At 34.6% G+C, this 19,085-nt stretch overlaps 4 protein-coding genes across 5 annotated transcripts; 3 read left to right on the top strand and 1 right to left on the bottom strand.

Moving 5' to 3' along the window:
• Positions 1–447: 447 nt before the first annotated feature.
• DCTN4-p62 (dynactin subunit 4) lies at positions 448–2,278 on the top strand. Its single transcript, XM_066284357.1, has one exon. It carries the CDS (start codon positions 587–589, stop codon positions 2,111–2,113), a length of 1,527 nt encoding a protein of 508 aa, XP_066140454.1. The 5' UTR covers positions 448–586; the 3' UTR covers positions 2,114–2,278.
• LOC136340341 (calcium-binding and coiled-coil domain-containing protein 2-like) lies at positions 1,429–4,568 on the bottom strand. Of its 2 annotated transcripts, XM_066284364.1 has the most exons (4): positions 4,301–4,568; positions 4,045–4,084; positions 3,883–3,981; positions 1,429–3,746 (listed from the first exon to the last, which is right to left on the bottom strand). In XM_066284364.1, the coding sequence occupies exons 1-4, from the start codon at positions 4,322–4,324 to the stop codon at positions 3,127–3,129; spliced, it is 783 nt and encodes a 260-aa protein (XP_066140461.1). In that variant the 5' UTR covers positions 4,325–4,568; the 3' UTR covers positions 1,429–3,126. The 2 variants fall into 2 exon arrangements, with proteins under 2 accessions (XP_066140461.1, XP_066140460.1); XM_066284363.1 differs by having other exon boundaries at positions 3,883–4,084; positions 4,301–4,546.
• A 226-nt stretch (positions 4,569–4,794) lies between these two features.
• On the top strand, positions 4,795–8,757 carry U2af50 (U2 small nuclear riboprotein auxiliary factor 50). Its single transcript, XM_066284358.1, has 9 exons — positions 4,795–5,041; positions 5,105–5,245; positions 5,510–5,696; positions 5,967–6,178; positions 6,367–6,527; positions 7,734–7,856; positions 7,914–8,087; positions 8,204–8,347; positions 8,480–8,757. Exons 1-9 carry the CDS (start codon positions 5,017–5,019, stop codon positions 8,609–8,611), a joined length of 1,299 nt encoding a protein of 432 aa, XP_066140455.1. The 5' UTR covers positions 4,795–5,016; the 3' UTR covers positions 8,612–8,757.
• Positions 8,758–9,922: 1,165 nt separating this feature from the next.
• LOC136340342 (low density lipoprotein receptor adapter protein 1-A-like) lies at positions 9,923–18,134 on the top strand. The gene is made up of 5 exons (XM_066284365.1): positions 9,923–10,181; positions 16,583–16,693; positions 17,123–17,327; positions 17,382–17,766; positions 17,825–18,134. Exons 1-5 carry the CDS (start codon positions 10,130–10,132, stop codon positions 17,897–17,899), a joined length of 828 nt encoding a protein of 275 aa, XP_066140462.1. The 5' UTR covers positions 9,923–10,129; the 3' UTR covers positions 17,900–18,134.
• The last annotated feature ends 951 nt before the right edge of the window (positions 18,135–19,085 follow it).

Raw genomic sequence — 19,085 nt, 5'->3', positions numbered from 1 at the left:
AATGACATCTCCCAGTATCAGAATAATGGAAGAATCCTATTCGCCCGAATTCATATCGGAAATTATATTCTAAGTGTAAGTGTATATTTCATTTATGGTGAGCAAATTTCTTAGACTCTATATCCTCAAGATCATTACGATCTTTTTTGTGCCATAGATATGACAAACAAATTTATAGATTTCGCAAGTGTTCTCCCCTCATGAATTTTATTAACACCATCCACAGAGCAAAAAATTCATCAAAATATCCATAGCATTATTTTTTATTTGAATTTCGCGCGCATCGTTGTGTTCTTACTTATATTTAGTAAATTGGAGCGGTTACCATTCCGTTTTTTAAGTTTGAACGATTTTAGGGCAGTTTTACTATTGCTCCAAGTGTAAATATAACGATCACATTCGATGTTTTCCCATTCTTAACTGTCATTAATTACAAACGGGAAAATGGGATTTTCTACATATTAATTTTAACTTTTATTTATTGTTATAAGAATTTTTTTAATAGTCGTGTTAATCATTCCTATCAATTTCTACCAATTTTCAACTATTTATTTCAACATTTTGAGCTACAGAACTTAATATTATAATGTCTTATAAAATGGGTGCAGAAGCAGTTAAATACGCCTGCACCTGCGGGCTGCTAAAATCTCTTCCCTATCTGTATTTTTGTCGGCATTGCTCCCAACTTCGATGTGGATTTTGTGTCTGCCCTGAAGTAGATTCAATTTTCTGTGGAAAATGTTGTGAAACCATTCCATCTGCTGAAGCCAAGGTCAAAAAGAATAAGTGCGCTAACTGTTTTGTTTGCCCCAGTTGCCAACAAGAACTGTCAACTAGAATTGCCTCAAAAGGCCCTGTTAACACAGAAGATGCCAAAAGCAGTATGTCTTCCGTAAAGAAGACATACTACTTGAGCTGCTATTACTGTAGATGGAATTCCAGAGATGTTGGAATTCCCGATCAGGCTTCTGCTACTGGTGGATGGCCACAGCGTGAAAATGTGCATAGCAACCATTTGCAGCAAATTATTGACACCTACAAGCAGGTGATGGTATCACAGAAGCAAAAAAAAGAGGTGGATAAGAAGAAACAGCTTGGAAAACAAATGGGATTTGTGAGTTATACTGATAGAACTGGAGTCACAGCATCAGCCCTAAGGAAACGAATTGGTCTCTCTGATATTCCTCATGCAATGCTTAAAAAACCAAAAATGCCAGAACCAGCAATTGCAAGATCTGAAGTAGAAGAATTGCCTGATGAAATATTTAACACCCCTGTTTCATTAATGAACATTACAACCATAGAACAAAGACTTTTGCAACCAGAATCTCAGCCAACTACTGTAGATAAGCTATTTCCTGTGCAGAAGCAGCTGTCTGTCAAGAAATCATTAAGATGCCGTCAGTGTGAACGCAATATAAGCAAACCTGAGTATAACCCAACATCTATTAAATTTAAAATACAACTGTTTGCATATGTTTACATCCCACAAATCACCATTGTCAGTGTTGGACAGTTACTTCCAGGTAAACCCTGTGATCTCATTATTAAATTTCTTAATCAAACAACCCACCAAACTACCATTACTATTCTTGACTTAGACTTAGCAGAACAAGAAGCTTATGTTAATGAACAGAAAATAATTGATATAGCCGAGAGATTTGAACAGCACTTATCACTGGAAACAACTAAAGCTTCATTAACAAGCCCTCAGCCATCAAGTCTGTTGTCTCACACTCCCCGCCAACCATCCATTACTCTCAAAGCCAGAAAAATTGAAGAAACTGTTAACTGTGAAGTAGCTATTCCAGAAAGTCCCTTTATTTTGCCCCCAAGAGATGATGCAGCCGAGTATGATGATTCTGCTGATATCCATAACGTTGAGGATGATCCTAATTTAGTAGTGTGGAGGAAATCTAATAAGGCTTTAGTAAAGTTACAAGTAACACCAGGTGTTGATTTAAAGGAAAATGATGAAGTGATGTGTGGATTTACAATGGAACATATTTTTACTAACATAATTGCAGCTACTTTTGAGAACAAGCAACAGCCACCCAAAATGAATCATAGAGTTAGGGTGTTTTTTAACCTAGGAAAAGTTGCTAATGTTTAAATTCTTATAATAACTGTTTTCCTTGCTGTTAGGTATAGATATATATTATGTGCAAAATATACTTGAAACATGCTTATATCTTTAGTACTAATTTATTCTATAATATTCCTTGATATATTTTATATTGACAATATGAATAAACATTTCTGCATTAAGTAATATAAACATAGTGTTCATACCCCACTGATCTTGACCTCAACACATTCTATGGCTTAAGTCCGAGTCAATTGAACACTCTCAAAAGATTGAAGAGCCCTGCAACTCTTTGTCATCAACGTGCTCCAGTGCTCCATTATATTATGAAGTAACGAGTATCATGAAACAGAAAAGTACTCTGAGATAAAAGAAATATAGAAATTGATAAACTTTTAAACGTTATCATTACATATCAGAATAATAATAATTACTATATTTAAATGTTATATTTATCCAGATTCTACAGTATCACTATTAGGGTGACTACACCCAATCCACAAAGGACACTAACACTAAATTATATAAAGTGTCCTTTGGAAAAGAACTACATTTGGTTGGTTTTTTACTTTTCAAAGTGAAGTCTATGGCTTATTTTAAATAGAAGCTGAATAAATTTTACATCAATATCCTGTGCAAACAGCCACCATATCACTTACTTTATAAGTTATTAAACTGTAACTGATGTAATACTTATCGATAGAGCACCTGCATTTTATAACACATTTATTTGTTTACAAATCATGGGAGTTTACATATTTTAAGACCTTCTATTGTTCAAAAACAGTGTTATAAAGCTTTCATATTTTTTTTCTCATTTAAATTGTTTCTATCATGTAGTTGAAAATTCTTCATTGTGGCATTAAATTAAAAATTTACATAATTTAAATTAAAAGAAATCTCCATTCTTTGGTTTAATAAATAACAAATTTGCTCAGTAAAAGCAATGTGCTTGATGCACATAGTACTCCATTTATATTGTAACATTACAAATGCACTCAAAAACGTTAGCTAATGCTATTTTTGAAAGAAAAATAATATTACGTTTTTGAGTCAGAATATGAATGTTGAAGTATAAAAGGAAATGGTGGTAGTGGTTGCAATTCTCCCAAGTCCTTGTTGACATCGATAAATTCTCTGTCTTCACACATCCAACTTGTATCTGAACAATGAGCATCTTTCAGTTTTTCATATTTCTTTTCAATTTTTAGTTTCTCCAAATATAATTTTTTATATTCCTCCCCACCTTCCATTACCTTATTTTTAAGCATTTTAATATCTTTATTGTGCTTCAAAACAATATGTTCTATACCCTCTACCAAATCCCTCAATTTTGTAATATTTTTATCATAACTTTGAAACCTACTTTCCATCTTCTCATCTACCAAGACTTTCAATGATTTTTTAAGAACATTATTTTCTTCTGTAAGACTAGCATTCATCTCTTTAAGTTTAGTAATCTCAATATCTTTTTCAAGAATTACTTGACACATTGCTGTGCTATCACATGAAGTTAACACTTGACTTGAGAATATTTCTGAGGATGTTAGTAGTTGGTATTCTATACTAAAATCAAAAGGTGAACTCGCTCCCTTTAATTCCTGGTTACTGATATAACATACTTGATATAAATTTGAAGTGTCTCTTGGAAGTAGGAAGCCTAAAGAAGGGTTTAAGTTTTAGAACATGATATGGAATGTTTTAATCATTACATAGAGTAACTTCTAAAAACAAATATGAAGATATTGCTTTTGTTTATGTAGTTACTTAACAAAATAGCAGCAAGATGCACTTACTAGGAAATGTAACTTGTCCAATCTGTTCTGTGTTAACATCTCGAATTGCCTTTCCAGTAATATATTCCTTAGTATTGTTCCACCCTAGTTTAAATATGGCTACAATATCATAAGATTTTTGAACATATTTTGCATCAAGTTTAAAAGTACAAGTAAAGTCACTTTTTAAATCATAGTGGTCTTGAATGTCCAAGAAAATCACCTGCAAAGGAAGAAAAAACTCCATACTCTTTTTTTTCAGATGGAAAGGATTTTTCAAGGTTGTAAAGCCATGATACTAAAAAAAAATCTTTTGTTTCAAATTAAGTTTTGAAGTGAACTTAAAAGTTTATCACTATGAGAAAACGTTTGCAAGGTTCACGGCAATGTAAATGTAGTATAAAAAATGGGGTAAAAATAATATGATACAAATACTTACTACAGGAGAGTTCATTAAAGACATCCCAAGAAAATTGAAAAATAAATACACTTTCACAAAATATGTACTAGTACAAGGGTAATTAAGATTTTTGGAAATTAGTTGTATCTACAACGCAACCCTATCATTTAAACTGGCTTTATTTTTCATATTTGTTATTAATTTTAATTAACAATTAGTAAACTAAATATCATTTGTTTTTCGGTTGGCAAGTGACAAACAATAATCCTTTTATTATCTAACATGAATCTAGAGTTGGCAACTATGGAACAGTATGGATATGCAAATATGATGAAGCACTATAAATGTAAATCAAGTTCCAAATATAAATGACTTAATAACTAAAAACGTTTAGGAAATAATACATAAAATTGTTACGATGCGATAGAATATCAACAATTTCGTCTTTTAGCCGCCATGTTGCCAGATTTATAGCTTTGCAGCTTGTGAAAATAGGTGGCTATACAATTATCAAGAATTGGGGTATATTGAGATCGATCTCGGCCATTTTGAAATTTCGGATTCGGGATTTGGGTTTTCTTTTGGCTTTTTTCGGTATTTGCCTGTTCGTTTCGTTCCCTTACATATTGCATATTTTCATGTATTTAATGAAATAGGGATTTATTTCTATCAATTTGTAACAAACAAAACAGAAAAAGCTCTTTATCATAGATACAATATTACACATTTCCTGGACTCTAGCAAAACCATACTAAATGGTTAATATGAGTGACGACAAAGGTATTATGGTGTCGCATTGTTTGGTGAGTTATTATTTCTCATATTCTTTATGCTAAAAATTAGAAAAAGAACGAGACCGTAGCCGCGAGAGGGACCGTAGACGCCGCTCACGATCTCGGGAACACAGGCGCCGTTCCAGGTCTCGATCCAGGGAGAGACCAGAAAGGAGAAGAAGCCGTTCTAGGTCTCCAAGAGGCCACAAAAGTAAGTATTTAGTTTTAAATATACATTTCCATTGATTGCTTGGTTGTTGATCAGAAATTAAGGTGCATATTTGAAGATATGTCGAGGCATCTTCAACATATTTTTGTGTACAAAAAATCACTGAGAAAATATTTAGTAGTCGGGAATTGGTCGTCTTTAAGAATAGTTTATCAATATTTACTGCAGCTAATTTGTCTCTTTTCTGTATCCTTCTTTCTCCAATATGTTTAGGCAATAGTTACTAAACTAAAAATTTTACTCTAGATAGCTTTTCGCGGAGAAGAAAGCCATCCTTATATTGGGATGTTCCACCACCAGGTTTTGAACATATTACTCCTCTGCAGTATAAAGCTATGCAAGCTGCTGGTCAGATACCTGCCAATATCGTAGCAGACACGCCTCAAGCCGCTGTTCCTGTGGTAGGATCAACAATTACTAGACAGGCTAGAAGGTATGTGAAATATAATTTTTTTGACTTAATATGTTTATTTAAATTGTACAATGCATAAAACTTACAGTTAAAGTTTATTTGTATGTAAAACTACATAAGTTATAAATTAATTTGTCATCAACTGGGACTATTGTCAATAGGGAAATAATGAGTTTAATTTTAGACCTAAAAACCCATTATTTTGGTAGTAGTCATGTTATTAGTGACAAAAAATATTTTCTTATTAATACAAACCTAATAAAAAGCAATGCAATTTTCTGCTTTACTCAGGTTGTATGTCGGCAACATTCCATTTGGAGTAACTGAAGATGAAATGATGGAGTATTTCAACCAGCAGATGCATCTTAGTGGTTTGGCCCAAGCCGCTGGAAACCCTGTTTTGGCGTGTCAAATTAATTTGGACAAAAATTTCGCTTTCCTCGAGTTTAGGTCTATCGACGAAACCACGCAAGCCATGGCTTTTGACGGAATTAACTTTAAAGGTAAGATATAAATTTTTATTTTTTCATGTATTATTGTAAAAAAATAGTTGTTTTACAGTGCAACTTTTTCGAAACTAAAAGAAAATATTTACATTTTACACATTTATAGTTAAAAGTTGAAAGAAAGAAAATTAACAGAAGAGCCACTTTTTCTTACTGGATGTTGTAGTGAACATTCTGCATTTCAGGTCAATCTCTCAAAATTCGACGTCCTCATGATTACCAACCGATGCCCGGAATGTCAGAAAACTCAATCACCGTCCCCGCAGGCGTCATTAGTACTGTGGTCCCGGATTCTCCTCATAAAATATTTATAGGGGGTTTACCGAATTATTTGAACGAAGATCAGGTAAGTTTAGAAGAAGGAAATAGGTGTGAATGGAGGTGCATGGGCTCAAAAGTTGTATTTGTCTCTCTATCACTTTAGCTTTAAATAGTTTTAACAGTACAACTTTGAGAGAGCGAAGGTACATGGAAAGAGTATTTTCTTTCTTAGCTTTAGCGAAACAGCGTCAGCGCTCAAGGATCGGCCGCGTATTTTCTTACAGCATTTTCAGGTGCAAAATAAAACGTTCTTCTTGCCATTTTCTGGGTTCTTTTCAGCATTTTCAGGGTTTTATTACAGGTTTTCTTGATGTTGCAGGGTTTTTTTAGGTAAAATTATGCTGGAACAAGCTGAATGTAAAGTAAATAGTCGACCTTTATGGTCAACGATATTTCTCGGATTTCAACGGTTTTTTTCAGGTTTAGAAACCGAAATGTGGACTCACAAATTTCAATATCGTTTTTAAGTGTGCTAAAACTCAAACAATGGGGATTGTTTTGTTTTTGGAACGAAGGAAACTTCAAATATTTCTTTTGGTATTTTTCCGTCCATAATGCATTAAAGGCGATATTTACAGTTTTGGTTTTGTACTATTTACATTACACAAGTATCATTCAAATAATTGGGTTTTTAAATTGTCCAGGGTAAAATCAAATAACGAGGATTTCTATTAACACCATTTTAACTAGAACCATTTCAACGTTTTTAAAAGTTTTAATAAAACAATACCCATTGTTAACGGCAGAAACATGTTTAATATCTAGTAGTTATTTTGCAATGTAGTTGTAAACGTTACTCATGCTTTGATTTTCTGCCCTGTAGCTAGGGTCGCGCGCTCGATCCTTATGAATTGTTGAATCCACACTAAAAAACCCGAACACCCTGTGGAATTAGAAAGGCAAGTTAAACCGGAATCGGAGTGCTACTTAAAATTAAAAACGATGCTTATAGAATAGGCTGTATGAATTATAAAAATATTCCGATATCGGGGTGTTATCAGGCAAAAACTTAAGCTAAAAATTCGTTTCTTTGTAATAAAAACTAAAAAAAAAATGAGTGCTTCATTTACAGCCTTCGGTTTGTATAAGTAAAACAAGTGTTTAGTTTTGTTTGTGTGTTCACATTGAAAGAGATAACTGAGTTATGTACATAATTAATTGTTATTTCAATGTGGACACAGTGCCAACTCTTGTTAATGGGATAAATCAGCTAACTTTAACGTTTTCGCAGGTTAAGGAACTGCTGATGTCGTTCGGTCAGCTGAAGGCCTTCAACTTGGTCAAAGACACGGCCTTTGGATTAAGCAAGGGCTACGCATTTGCTGAGTATATTGATATCAGCATGACCGATCAGGTAATGAATCTCTTCGTAGGCAAGTATAAATTCAATTTAATATTAACTGTTTTGTAGGCTATTGCGGGTTTAAACGGCATGCAACTAGGAGATAAGCGGCTCATTGTCCAGAGGGCTAGTGTTGGAGCCAAGAATGCCACTGTCCTGCCTGCAGTACAGATTCAAGTTCCAGGTCTTAGTCTTGTCGGCGCTTCAGGGCCACCGACGGAAGTTTTATGTTTGCTGAACATGGTGAGTGTTTGGTAATACAATTTGAGTTTGTCCGTTCTAGTTTGGATTCGTTTATAAAACGAAAATAAACCACGGCAATTTCATTTTAATAAATGATTGGATGATTTCTGGTGCAGGTTACTCCCGACGAATTGAAGGATGAAGAAGAATATGAAGACATTCTGGAAGACATCAAAGAAGAATGCAATAAATATGGGGTGGTTAGAAGTATAGAAATTCCAAGACCGATTGAAGGCGTGGAAGTGCCAGGATGCGGAAAGGTGAACATATTGTTATGTCTAATTTCGGTTTTACTCTTATTAATCCTGGAGTTTCGGTATTTCCCAGTTGTGATACCAGAATGATTTCCAACAAATACTTTTTGTGTACATGTCATGTTATTTTACTTTCAGGTATTCGTTGAATTTAATTCAGTCTTGGACTGTCAGAAAGCCCAACAAACTCTCACCGGACGAAAGTTCAGCAACAGGGTTGTAGTTACGTCGTATTTCGACCCTGACAAATACCACAGACGCGAATTTTAGATTTTCTAGTTATTTATATTAAGGAATTTTGAAATGTAGGCATATAATTTTGTTTAATTACGCTTTGTGTACTTGTGGCATCAGGTGAATCATTCGTTTCTGCACCAGACACTAAATATATTACATTGGTAGTGAAGAAAACTAAATGTTTTATTTCGTTATGTCATCTTTTTATTGACATTTTTGTTCACAAATTTAAGTAGAACATACCTTTTTTCAGAAAGGAATTTAATATACGAAACAAGAGGTTTCTTTTTATCAAATAAAGAATCTCGAAAACGATTTTTTTCAAAATAAAGAATAAAATCTTAATATGTGTGAATTGATATGTGATGGGAAAAAATTAGCTCTGGAATTTTTCATGAAAAAAGGTATAAAATATGAAGAACCTTTAAAATTTTGGGATACCAAAAGTAGAAGACATTTTTCTCTATAAGAAGTCATTTGTGTTTTATCTACGTATCTATAGACGTAATACCGTAAATACATCGTAATTTTTAAAAAAAGATTCCAAAGGAGCCTGACAAAACAATAAAATTTTCACGATCAAAGAACGTGAAAACGAACACCAACGCGTGGGTGTTTCAGACGGTGCTTATTCCAATTGTGCAATTTTAATGGAGGAATTGTGAAATATTAATGTGTATTTTAAATCGCTAAAGTAATGATTAAGGCACTCGGCCTGGACACGTCCTAAAATCAAACAAAATTCTACCAACGATATCGGATTTTTAATTGAAAATATCTTGCAATGACGACAGACGGTTCAGATAAATGAGGCTTGGGTACATCATGACCGAAAACAGTGTCGAACTTGTTCTTTAGGTAGACTGAGTACTACCTACTGCATTTCAAAGCAGAGCCTAAGCAAAAGTTCATAAAAAACGATGATTTTGCAAGACACTAAACTAAAATGGGAAGTTTTTACCATGGCACTGCAATCAGTTCTTCATAAGGTACCTACCATTCAGAACTTTCACTTCATGGTCAAAGCCCAATTCCTACATAAATGTATAAAAAGGTAGTAGTGTTGGTTAAATTTGACTAAGTAATGTTCGCATGTACAGCATTTCACGGTAGAGAAATTCATTTCCCTCAGAGACTATCAAGGCAATAATCATTAATTAAAGTTTGCCCGAGAACGAAAAATACTGTTTGTTTACGCTATTGTAAACTACAATAAAGTCGCTAAACAACAATACCTACTACGCAAAAAAGATCCTCAAAATTCGTGGAAGCAGTGTATAGCGGGAAATCCCTCCTCGGAACCTGACACTGACAGAGATGCAATATTCCACCATGTGCTTGGTACAGAATCGTACCGATCAGTCAAGAAACTTGATTTGGGTACCACTCTTTGAAAGCCGTTTGATAAGAGCGGTTGACCGTACCCGCTCGCTCGAGCTTTAGTACGATTTCAAATATACTCGCCTTCAGTCGGTTCCTGCTTCTTTGTCCGCCTGGTACTGGTGGTACCCAATATCTTTAGTGCGCGCGTTCTTTCGAAAGTCAAAAGTCATGTCATTTTTCAAGATCAAGCCAATTTGGAAAGGAAATTCGAAACATAAAAGTGAGTACCAAAGTCCTCGTATTTATTTTTTAGTGATATAGTTTGAAGTTGCGGTTTAGCGCATTAAGCTGCAGGTTTTTTGAATTGTGCGATTGTACAATAAACAATTATTTTCATTAAAACTCTTGGATTTCTTGAGCAAGAAAATCGAAGAAACGGTGCAATGTAACGGGATTGCGTCAGCTGTTCTATTGGGTAGGGACCAACCTACTTATGGCCCAATTTGAAATTATTTAGAAGATTTTAGAGCTAAAACACTTTTAAAAACTAGTAGTTGCGGTAGAGACACGGAAACTGAAACATCCAGCAGTAAGCAACTGTCTGGCCACTGTACCATTAACAAATTACTTACATGGGAATTTAAGTCATTAAAATCTACTTAAGTAAGTAGCTTAGAACTGAGTTGAAACTTAAATACCCTCTACAAACCAATTGAAAATTACAACAAAGAGTTAAATATCCTATGCCTATTCCTTCACATACCTATTCCAATTTTTTTAAGGTCGAGTGAATCAATGAAAAATTGGTACATGAGTTCCAATTCACTTATCAGCTATTCTACACATTTACTTAACAATATAGGAAAATGCGATGCACAATATACCTATATACATTCAATAAATTCATATGGTTGCAATTAGCACCTTTAACTCTTAACGCGATATGCACGTTTATAGCCTGCAGTTAAGTAGGTAATGTTTATAAATAGTGAACAAGTAAAACGCTTTAAGGCCGGATTGTTCAACCAAGGTTTAATCCCGACTTGAGGTTTAAGCTCCTGATTTGACGTATATCCCGTTAATTATCTGTCACAATCGTGAGTTTAAACCGAGATTAAATTGTATCTGCGTATAAGGGTTTTATGACTGTTAATGGATTATCTTAACGCAAAATCGTTTTATACACGGCTGGCCATACAGATTTGAGCGTACCGACATTTTTAAGTATTACAATAAAATTATTAAAAATTTTTCCTTTGACTGTGTTTTGATTCGTAATGCTTACGTACGTGTTATGTAAGAGTGTTATACTGCTTAAGGTATTATTGCAGAGGTCACGCAGGATTGAAGTTTTCTAGGCCATTGAGAAGAAACATTTATTTCTGCCTCTGAACACAGAACTGTAACTATTTTGTGTGTTGATTTTTTTCGCTCATTGAGTGCAGATGTTCGATGCACGTGCGTACGTTATTGTAATTACGTAGATCTCTGGCAAGAAAGGAAAAAAGTAGTCACAGGTGTTTGAATTCAGAATGATGATGAGGTTCATGTTCTGAGGTTTTGCTCTTGTGATTTCGTCGTATGAAACGTAAAGCCGTGAACACTCTTCCATCGTATACCACCTTCTGCTGAGTCCCTTGAAAGGGGCGCGTAAAGAGAGCGCCCGCAAAAATGTTCATCAAATGATTTTCTCCCTTTCATTCGAGTTGAGGAAAGGCTTCACCTTTCGATTTCCAGACGAGCTACTTAAGTCAGTTGCAAAAATTGCGGTTATTACAAACTACAACGCAACATGCACCTCCTTAACATGGAAATTTTGCAATGATTCAATTACGGTTCAATATTACTTTATAAGCTTAGCAGCAATTCGAAGATATTAAATCAAGTTTCGGAAATGAGCGTAGCATTCAATTAAAAAAGCGATTGCAAGAAATGGAAATTATATTATTGTTTAGTGGCCGACCAATGCCATTTCCTTCTGCCTAGATATCAGAACAGATGACTAATTTTTATCGAATCAGAAACAATAAAGTAAGAAAAATAACGAGTTTAATGACTTTATTATGGTGAATTTTGCAGATATCATGGCAAAATCTAGAAGGTTTCTTATGCAATGTTGACCCCAACAAATCACCAATCCTGGAATTTTACCAAAGAAACCCCAAAACTCAAACCAAAGTTTTGAGTTGAAGAAATTGTGATCTACAATCTGGCTTGTGGTTAGACGAAGAAGGAAAAGATTGCACTATTCAAAGAGACTTGACGACCACATAACACAAAACTTCTTTCATATTGCACTAAATATTATGATGGCTTAATCAAAAAGATCGACACATAAAATATACAAATGACGTTTTTAATAAATTATACAGAAACGAATAGTTAAAGCAGTTAGCATCCTAAAGATAACGACGCTGGTATCATTGCGGGTATGCTAATGAGTCGAACAATGGTACCGGTCTGAACTACCCATTTTTCGTTTCAAGGAAGCTTAAAAATTGATTATGGGTACGCATGAATAACGAGTATTTAGAGGCCATCTCACAGACGGTCTCAAAAAGTGTTTGTCAAGAAGATTAATTGCTTCTTTGTACTTATTCCATACGTGCATGTCTCAGTAAGTACACGAAACATAGTGGATCGATTTTATGTCCTAATTAATATCGGATTTTACATTGCGACCCATACTCTAGACTAGAAAAATAGTTTCGACTTATCATAGTACTGAACGATTCAGCAATTCTGAAAGACCTGAATGTAACGACAAGCGATTTTTTTTAGCGGAAGGCGGTCATTTTTTAGCGTCACTATGACTTCATTTAGCTGTCAGCGCCGGCGCATACGATAACTAAGAGTTCGCGATGACGTCATATTCTGTGACGTCCCTGCACTGAATTTTGTTTTACGCGCTAAAAAAGTTGCTTCCAGTGTCTTTAGGTCACTGACGGTAACAGGTGGGATCTCGGAATTAGTTAGTTTCTTTTACAATTATTATTACAGAAATTACATAACTCCAAATAGATCCGAGAGGAAATTCCTACTAATTTGATTTAAGCACATGCATTAAGCTGAAAACGATGATATAAACCAGGTAATGAAATCAACGCCAGCAATGCAGAACTATCTCAGCCGTAAACATAGGAATTAAGAGAGAATAATAATGACTTTGCGGATACGTTTTGATTGTTATGCAATGTTCCTCTTTACATATAAATTAAGATTTTAATGATTTAATGAAATATCCATTGCGTTACGTCCTCATAAGGTTAAACAAAGTGTAGTTCAATTGGGGAAAAATTGAATTTTAAGGTGCTCGAAAGAACCGGATGTTTTAATTCCTCAAAATAGAAAAAAAAATGGAAAAATTGATAAGCATAAGGGGATTTCTCAGTAAATGGCAGAGACTCACGGAGGCCTGAAAAACTGATTGGTCCTGCGTAGAAGAATTGGTGCAACAAAATGAAAAAAAAAAAGAGGAAAAAAGGTCACATAAACTTAGATGCACAGTGCGTCCCGTTGCTAACACACCCACTATGTAAAATTTTAAAATTTGTCTCGATCTTCCTTCGATATTGAGACGTTTACTACAAATTTGGTGTAAATAAGAAGGGAACACATGATGAAAATGGGCGATCATAAAACATCAACCAAAAATAATCCGCAGTTCGCCAGTACCTACTGAGACGTTCAGTTATGGCTCATAATCGAACTACAGATTCATTATATAAAACTATTAAAATATAATCGAATTGATCTATATCCAGAAATCGATAATAACCGAAGTGCAGGATGACAAAATGAAAAATTATTTTATGTTATTATTTAAGCATTATTTTTTAGGAGATTTTAAAATAGTTCCGGAGCAAAATTCAGGGTTTCCTGAGGGTAAAAAACTGAAATTTTTAATACATTTTATATTTCAAGGTGCTGTGAGCGGCTTCCCCGTGTCTTCAAAAGCTTGCAAATTTTATATTCTTCCATTTATTCATAAAATTACTTACAACTCTCTTATCCTTGCTACGTGAAAAAGTTCCCTTAAAGAGTCGTTCGCGGTTATCCAAGGAAATTCACAAGGCATTTCTCCTTTCGACATAATTCTTTCTGCAACTACGAACTAGAATTACTAATATTTCAATTTTCTAGAAAATCCCGTAAAGCTGTATTCTTCTTGGTATTACTCGCACATCTATTTTTACCTCGAATTTGCCATTGTAATGGAAAAATGTAAAATTTTTGGGTTGTTCAAGAAAGCCCACTAAAGCGCCGCCCTTCTCTGCTCAATTACTCAACGATCACGCGATTTGCTCTTGCTATAAGCGATTGTGCTATTATAGGTACGCATGCATTAAGGAACTGGATTAATAGTCCACGACCATCTTTCAAAGCTTGTGTTCGTAAATAAAATGTGCATTTATAAACATGAGAAAACAGCATTGAAACTCGTATACGATTTACATAGTTCGCTTAGATTGGGCAGAGCAGAAGTTATTGAAGCTGCGTAGTTCAAAACGATAACAATTATTTCAAAAAATATTAATTAACCAGTTTAAACCATATTGGTTATAAATTAGATAGAGGCGGAGAAGATTTAAAGAGCTGTTTTGCTTTGATAGTTTGGCGAGCGACTAAGGTCACATCCAGTATAATCTCAGATGAGAGCGATAAAACAAAATATTTTTTTCAATATTGCTAAGGAAATAATTAAAGAAACTTACCATTAATTAAAACTGTCTATACATCGAGTCCATGCTAAGATGGTAATGGCCTGTGGCATTTGGATGTCCTTCGGGCCAATCCTGGTACAGGTAATTAACGTCCTCCTCGTAATTTTTGTGATATCTTTGATATTTACCTGCGTAAGAATTGTGCGCTGCTCAATGTTGTTTAAGTTGCGCTCATCGTTATTCGTTGGCATTAGAATTTAAAAGGGCTGCGATAGGGCTCCATTTGGAATTTTTGCATGTTAAATCCAGCTATTAAATGTAACATTTTTGTAAATTTGATAATTATACTGATGGCAATGCAGACGTCCTCGAAACCTAAACCCATTACATCTGCGTAGTTGAAGATAACAGTTTTATATGCTCGTCATTCATTTATCTTCTATTACGAAGAAAAGGCGTAGTTGGTATTAGAGGGAATTTCAAAACTAGAAAAACTGGTAGTACCGAGGAATTATTGGGATGGAATAAGCACAATATTTTTATGATCTTCTTCAAACTTGGTCATTATTGTCATTTTGCAATAGAGGCATAATTTCTTTACATCAGCGGAACGGCTTCTTTTATTGTCCATAACGTGGTACACTGGTACCGGTTGGTAATTTTTGTTGCTATATTTATCTCATTTGGAGCTTCCTGCTTCATTTTTGAAGAATGGATGTATTGCGGTCATTTATTATACGTGCTTTAGTTTAAAATTGCGCATCATTCAATAAACCGAAACGTCCTACTGTGGTCAAACTAAGTTAAAACCGAAATTTGTTTATGTACAGTGCTTCGACATTAACTTTCTATGGTCTTACATTAACTTTTATCCTCTTAAAGATCAACACCGTACCCATAAGTGCCGTAAGCTGACGCAACATGCCTTGAAATTGTCATGGTTCTCTCACCCGTACCTGCCTTAATACACTTGACTTAGGTGGAACCCACTGCTCTGACCATTTCTGTTCTTCGCCGTGGAATTACATTGGATTACTTTTTCAGCTCTTTATGCACAAGTAATTATTGGCTATGCCGATTTATTTCTCTGTTGCATCATTGGCTAGAGCGATTTAATTTACATAGTAAGACACTTGATAATTTAAATAAAGTTAGAACAAGTCATCCGTTGAAAAATGCAGTTGCTACTTTAAACACTTCTAAGTTACTGTAAAAGTTCCTTTGAAGTTGAGTGAGATTTTGCTTTAAAAAAAAATACGTGAAATTTTAAGCCCTAGTCCGAGTTATAGAGAATTTTTCTGATCAAAATGGTGAAGAATCGTCATTTTAAGGTATCAAATCTGTGCTAGTGTTAAACAATGAATGCCGATTTTGGTCCTGATTCTCCGACCGATTTGTTATTGTACAGAATTGTCATTGTTAATAACTGGTTGGAAAACACTCTTGCCTAATTGCAATGTTCTCAATATGCGTATTTACGTACGCAATCCTCTTCTGGTTTAGCTAATTACATGGTAATTAAATAAACCCATATGCCTGGTATGCACTGCATTTCATTTAGCATGGTGTTTTGGTACTTATGAAAACATGCAATATGCCTTAGGAATGAGAAATACTTGTTTTTGTCAATTTACAACGTCACTGCTTGAAACTACTGATTAAAGAATAATTTATCGAGTCCTCCCGGAAGACTCATATTCACTGCGCATTCTTTGAACAGGAGTTTTTGGGCCAAATTAATTTGCCAAGTTACCTTAAAGTAACTAGACTTGGACGTAGATCTCACGATAATTTTGATAGTAATAATTCCGAGCCCAACTACTCTGTGAATTCCCGAGATATCAACACGCTTTAAACTTTTCACGCACTATTAATTACTTAAAAAAAAGCCGTTTTATTTAAATACGATCCACACGAAAAAATAGAACTCTATGATCCGTTTATACCGGATCTCATTTTTTTTTATCGGCTAATTGCTACACTTATTTCATCATCTAATTACTACATTTATTTACAGAATTATCCGAGGATTCGGCTCTCCAAAATGGCAAGGAAGTGATCATTGAACCCGAAAATGAATCAACCGAGATTGAAAATGACGTCGTCACTTTCAAACTCAAGTATTTAGGTAATTATTTGCCTGATGGATTTTTAATCGTTCTATGACTACAATTGGATGAATGATATGCAGTAACTATGGTGACTTATTTTCAACGACAATACAGTAGCTGCAAAATGGCTAATTTATTAACTTTCTCTTGGGCGACGTGAATTGATGTTCAACCAAATTGCTCGTTAATAATTATTATTATGATCTGTTAAGAGCTAAATGATTTGAAAATCCTCGTTAGAGAAGTGGGTTTATTGTCAAAGTTTGTTTACGCTATGGAGTTGCCGCTCAGGGAATGAAAGCACAGGAAAATCTCTAGATTCTCTTTAAAATGCCACCGGCAAAATTTAAGTCCGTCCCTTTATTATTCTGTAACTTCTCTCACTCTCTTTATGATATCCAGTTGGTCTCTTTTACATCACAATGTCACAATTAAATACTTTACAGGTTGTACGGTCGTAGAAAAACCAACATCACTAACGACAGACAAAATGAACATCAGTTCCGAGGCTGTAAAGAAAATAATAAAAACTGCGAAAGCTGCAAGAAAACAGCAAAAGAAATTGCAACGAGTTATAATCGCGATCTCCACCAAAGGAATTGCCGTCACGGACCTGCAAGGGAACGACCTATTCAAAGTCTCCATATACAGGTAAATAAAAAAAATAATTAAAAAACAAAAAATTAATTTTCTGTTTTTCTTTAGAATATCAAATTGTGCCTCAGACTCAACTCACCGTCAAGTATTCTCATTCATATCAACAGACCAAAGCGATGTGATGGAATGCCACGCTTTTTTCTGCTCCAAGCGTAAATTGGCCGACGCTGTTACTCTCACCGTTGGCAAAATATTTACGTCAGCCTACGAAGCCTGGAGAGACACCCCGAATGCCCAGGAATTGCTGAAAAATCAGGAAAACGCTGGGATTATTGAGAGCAATAAAGAAAATCAGCAGAAACTGATGGATCAAAGCAGTAGAGTTATCAGCGAAGAAAAATTGATCGATTTTGACTGCGAGGGCATTGAGGACGACGATTGGGAGTTCGATGTGCTGTGTTCCAGTCGAAATGTTAGCAGCAACAACCAATGGGTAAATTGTATAAATTCTTTTTTAAATGCACTTGTTCAATAATGAATTACCCTTTTAGGTCTCATTTGAGGATGATTTTGCCCGATCGCCAGTCCCCCAGGTGCCGCCTCAAAGCAACTTAATTTTGGTTTAATCGTATTTTTCCCCAAGTAAAAATATGTTTTTAAACTATTAAATGTTTCGAAACAAGGCCAATATTAGCAACAATGCACTCTGTAATCTTACGAGATTATACTTAGTTGATGTGGTATGCGCAATTATTTTCGTGTAATAATAACGTGTAATATGTGATTTACCTTGTAACGCTTGATGTATTGGACCCTTTAGAAAATGTATATGCTATCTACTAAATGTGGAAATGAACTAGATTATTACATATTTTTTTTTTGTAACCCCTAAACCACCCCGACAAGAACCATAGGACGTCGAAACTCGTGGGGTTCGAAGAGGTGTTTAAATGAAGAAATGAAATAAAAGCGCGTTAAATATTTAAAAATCGGGACGATTTCATTGAATATGCAGAAGAATAGACTTTTATAGCGCAATGTGACAAGTAGATTAAGTCAACTTAAATTTCGATAATTTCACCAAAATTCGAATCATCAAGGTTGTAGAGGTTCAACACCCTAAAATTGAATAAACAGTGTTGACTCCTAGAAACTTTTTTCAACATTGTTCATTTGGTTGATGTCTAATTTAGGATTTCGCGGAATGAGTTATTTTAAAGGGACAACATAGATACTGTCTGGAATGGGATACAAAGTTTTCCGGCGCATCCACCACATTGTCCAGATATTCTGCATTATTATAAAACATATTTCGCCACGAATTCGCACTTCTTCTCTTTTACACTCCAAGCAGCATATATTCAGCAATATACAGGCGGTTTTTGGCTCATTGAATATTGAATATACTGAATTTAACCTACTAGAGAGTAACAAAAGACATTTCAAATTCGCTAAATCCGTTCGAAACATAATAATAAAAAATACTAAAAGGGCAAAACATTCCGCCGTTGATATCAAGATTTAAAAAATCAGTACAAGCACTACAACAAAAATATAATAAGTCTTCTTTAACTACCAACTCGTACCGAGAATAAATACAAGGCAAATAACTAAACAATACTTACAAACACCCCATGAATTACCATGCAAATGCACACACGACAAGAATAACTGAAAGACCAACAAATTCAAACAAGATGGAAAGACAATTGTCACAACTGGACCATTCTCAACTCTCGTTGCTTTACAAGACAAACAAGACAAGCTACTTCCTGCTGCCTTTAATCGCTCAATTGGAGCATTTTCATATGT

Source organism: Euwallacea fornicatus, chromosome 7 (assembly GCF_040115645.1).
Source record: "Euwallacea fornicatus isolate EFF26 chromosome 7, ASM4011564v1, whole genome shotgun sequence".
NCBI classification, from domain to species: domain Eukaryota; kingdom Metazoa; phylum Arthropoda; class Insecta; order Coleoptera; family Curculionidae; genus Euwallacea; species Euwallacea fornicatus.
Note: the sequence above shows the minus strand (reverse complement) of the source record. Positions and strands in the feature narration are given on the sequence as shown.

Excerpts from the sequence above, each read along its gene's own strand:
- DCTN4-p62 (XM_066284357.1), top strand. The coding sequence starts at position 587 with ATGTCTTATAAAATGGGTGCAGAAGCAGTTAAATACGCCTGCACCTGC.
- LOC136340341 (XM_066284363.1), bottom strand. The coding sequence starts at position 4,324 with ATGTCTTTAATGAACTCTCCTGTA. Across the intron at positions 4,085-4,300 it reads CTTTAATGAACTCTCCTGTA|GTGATTTTCTTGGACATTCA; the intron begins GTAAGTATTTGT and ends CTTCCTTTGCAG. Across the intron at positions 3,747-3,882 it reads TGGACAAGTTACATTTCCTA|GCTTCCTACTTCCAAGAGAC; the intron begins GTAAGTGCATCT and ends ACCCTTCTTTAG.
- U2af50 (XM_066284358.1), top strand. The coding sequence starts at position 5,017 with ATGGTTAATATGAGTGACGACAAAG. Across the intron at positions 5,246-5,509 it reads GTCTCCAAGAGGCCACAAAA|ATAGCTTTTCGCGGAGAAGA; the intron begins GTAAGTATTTAG and ends ATTTTACTCTAG. Across the intron at positions 6,528-7,733 it reads ATTATTTGAACGAAGATCAG|GTTAAGGAACTGCTGATGTC; the intron begins GTAAGTTTAGAA and ends ACGTTTTCGCAG.
- LOC136340342 (XM_066284365.1), top strand. The coding sequence starts at position 10,130 with ATGTCATTTTTCAAGATCAAGCCAATTTGGAAAGGAAATTCGAAACAT. Across the intron at positions 16,694-17,122 it reads TTTCAAACTCAAGTATTTAG|GTTGTACGGTCGTAGAAAAA; the intron begins GTAATTATTTGC and ends AATACTTTACAG. Across the intron at positions 17,767-17,824 it reads TTAGCAGCAACAACCAATGG|GTCTCATTTGAGGATGATTT; the intron begins GTAAATTGTATA and ends TTACCCTTTTAG.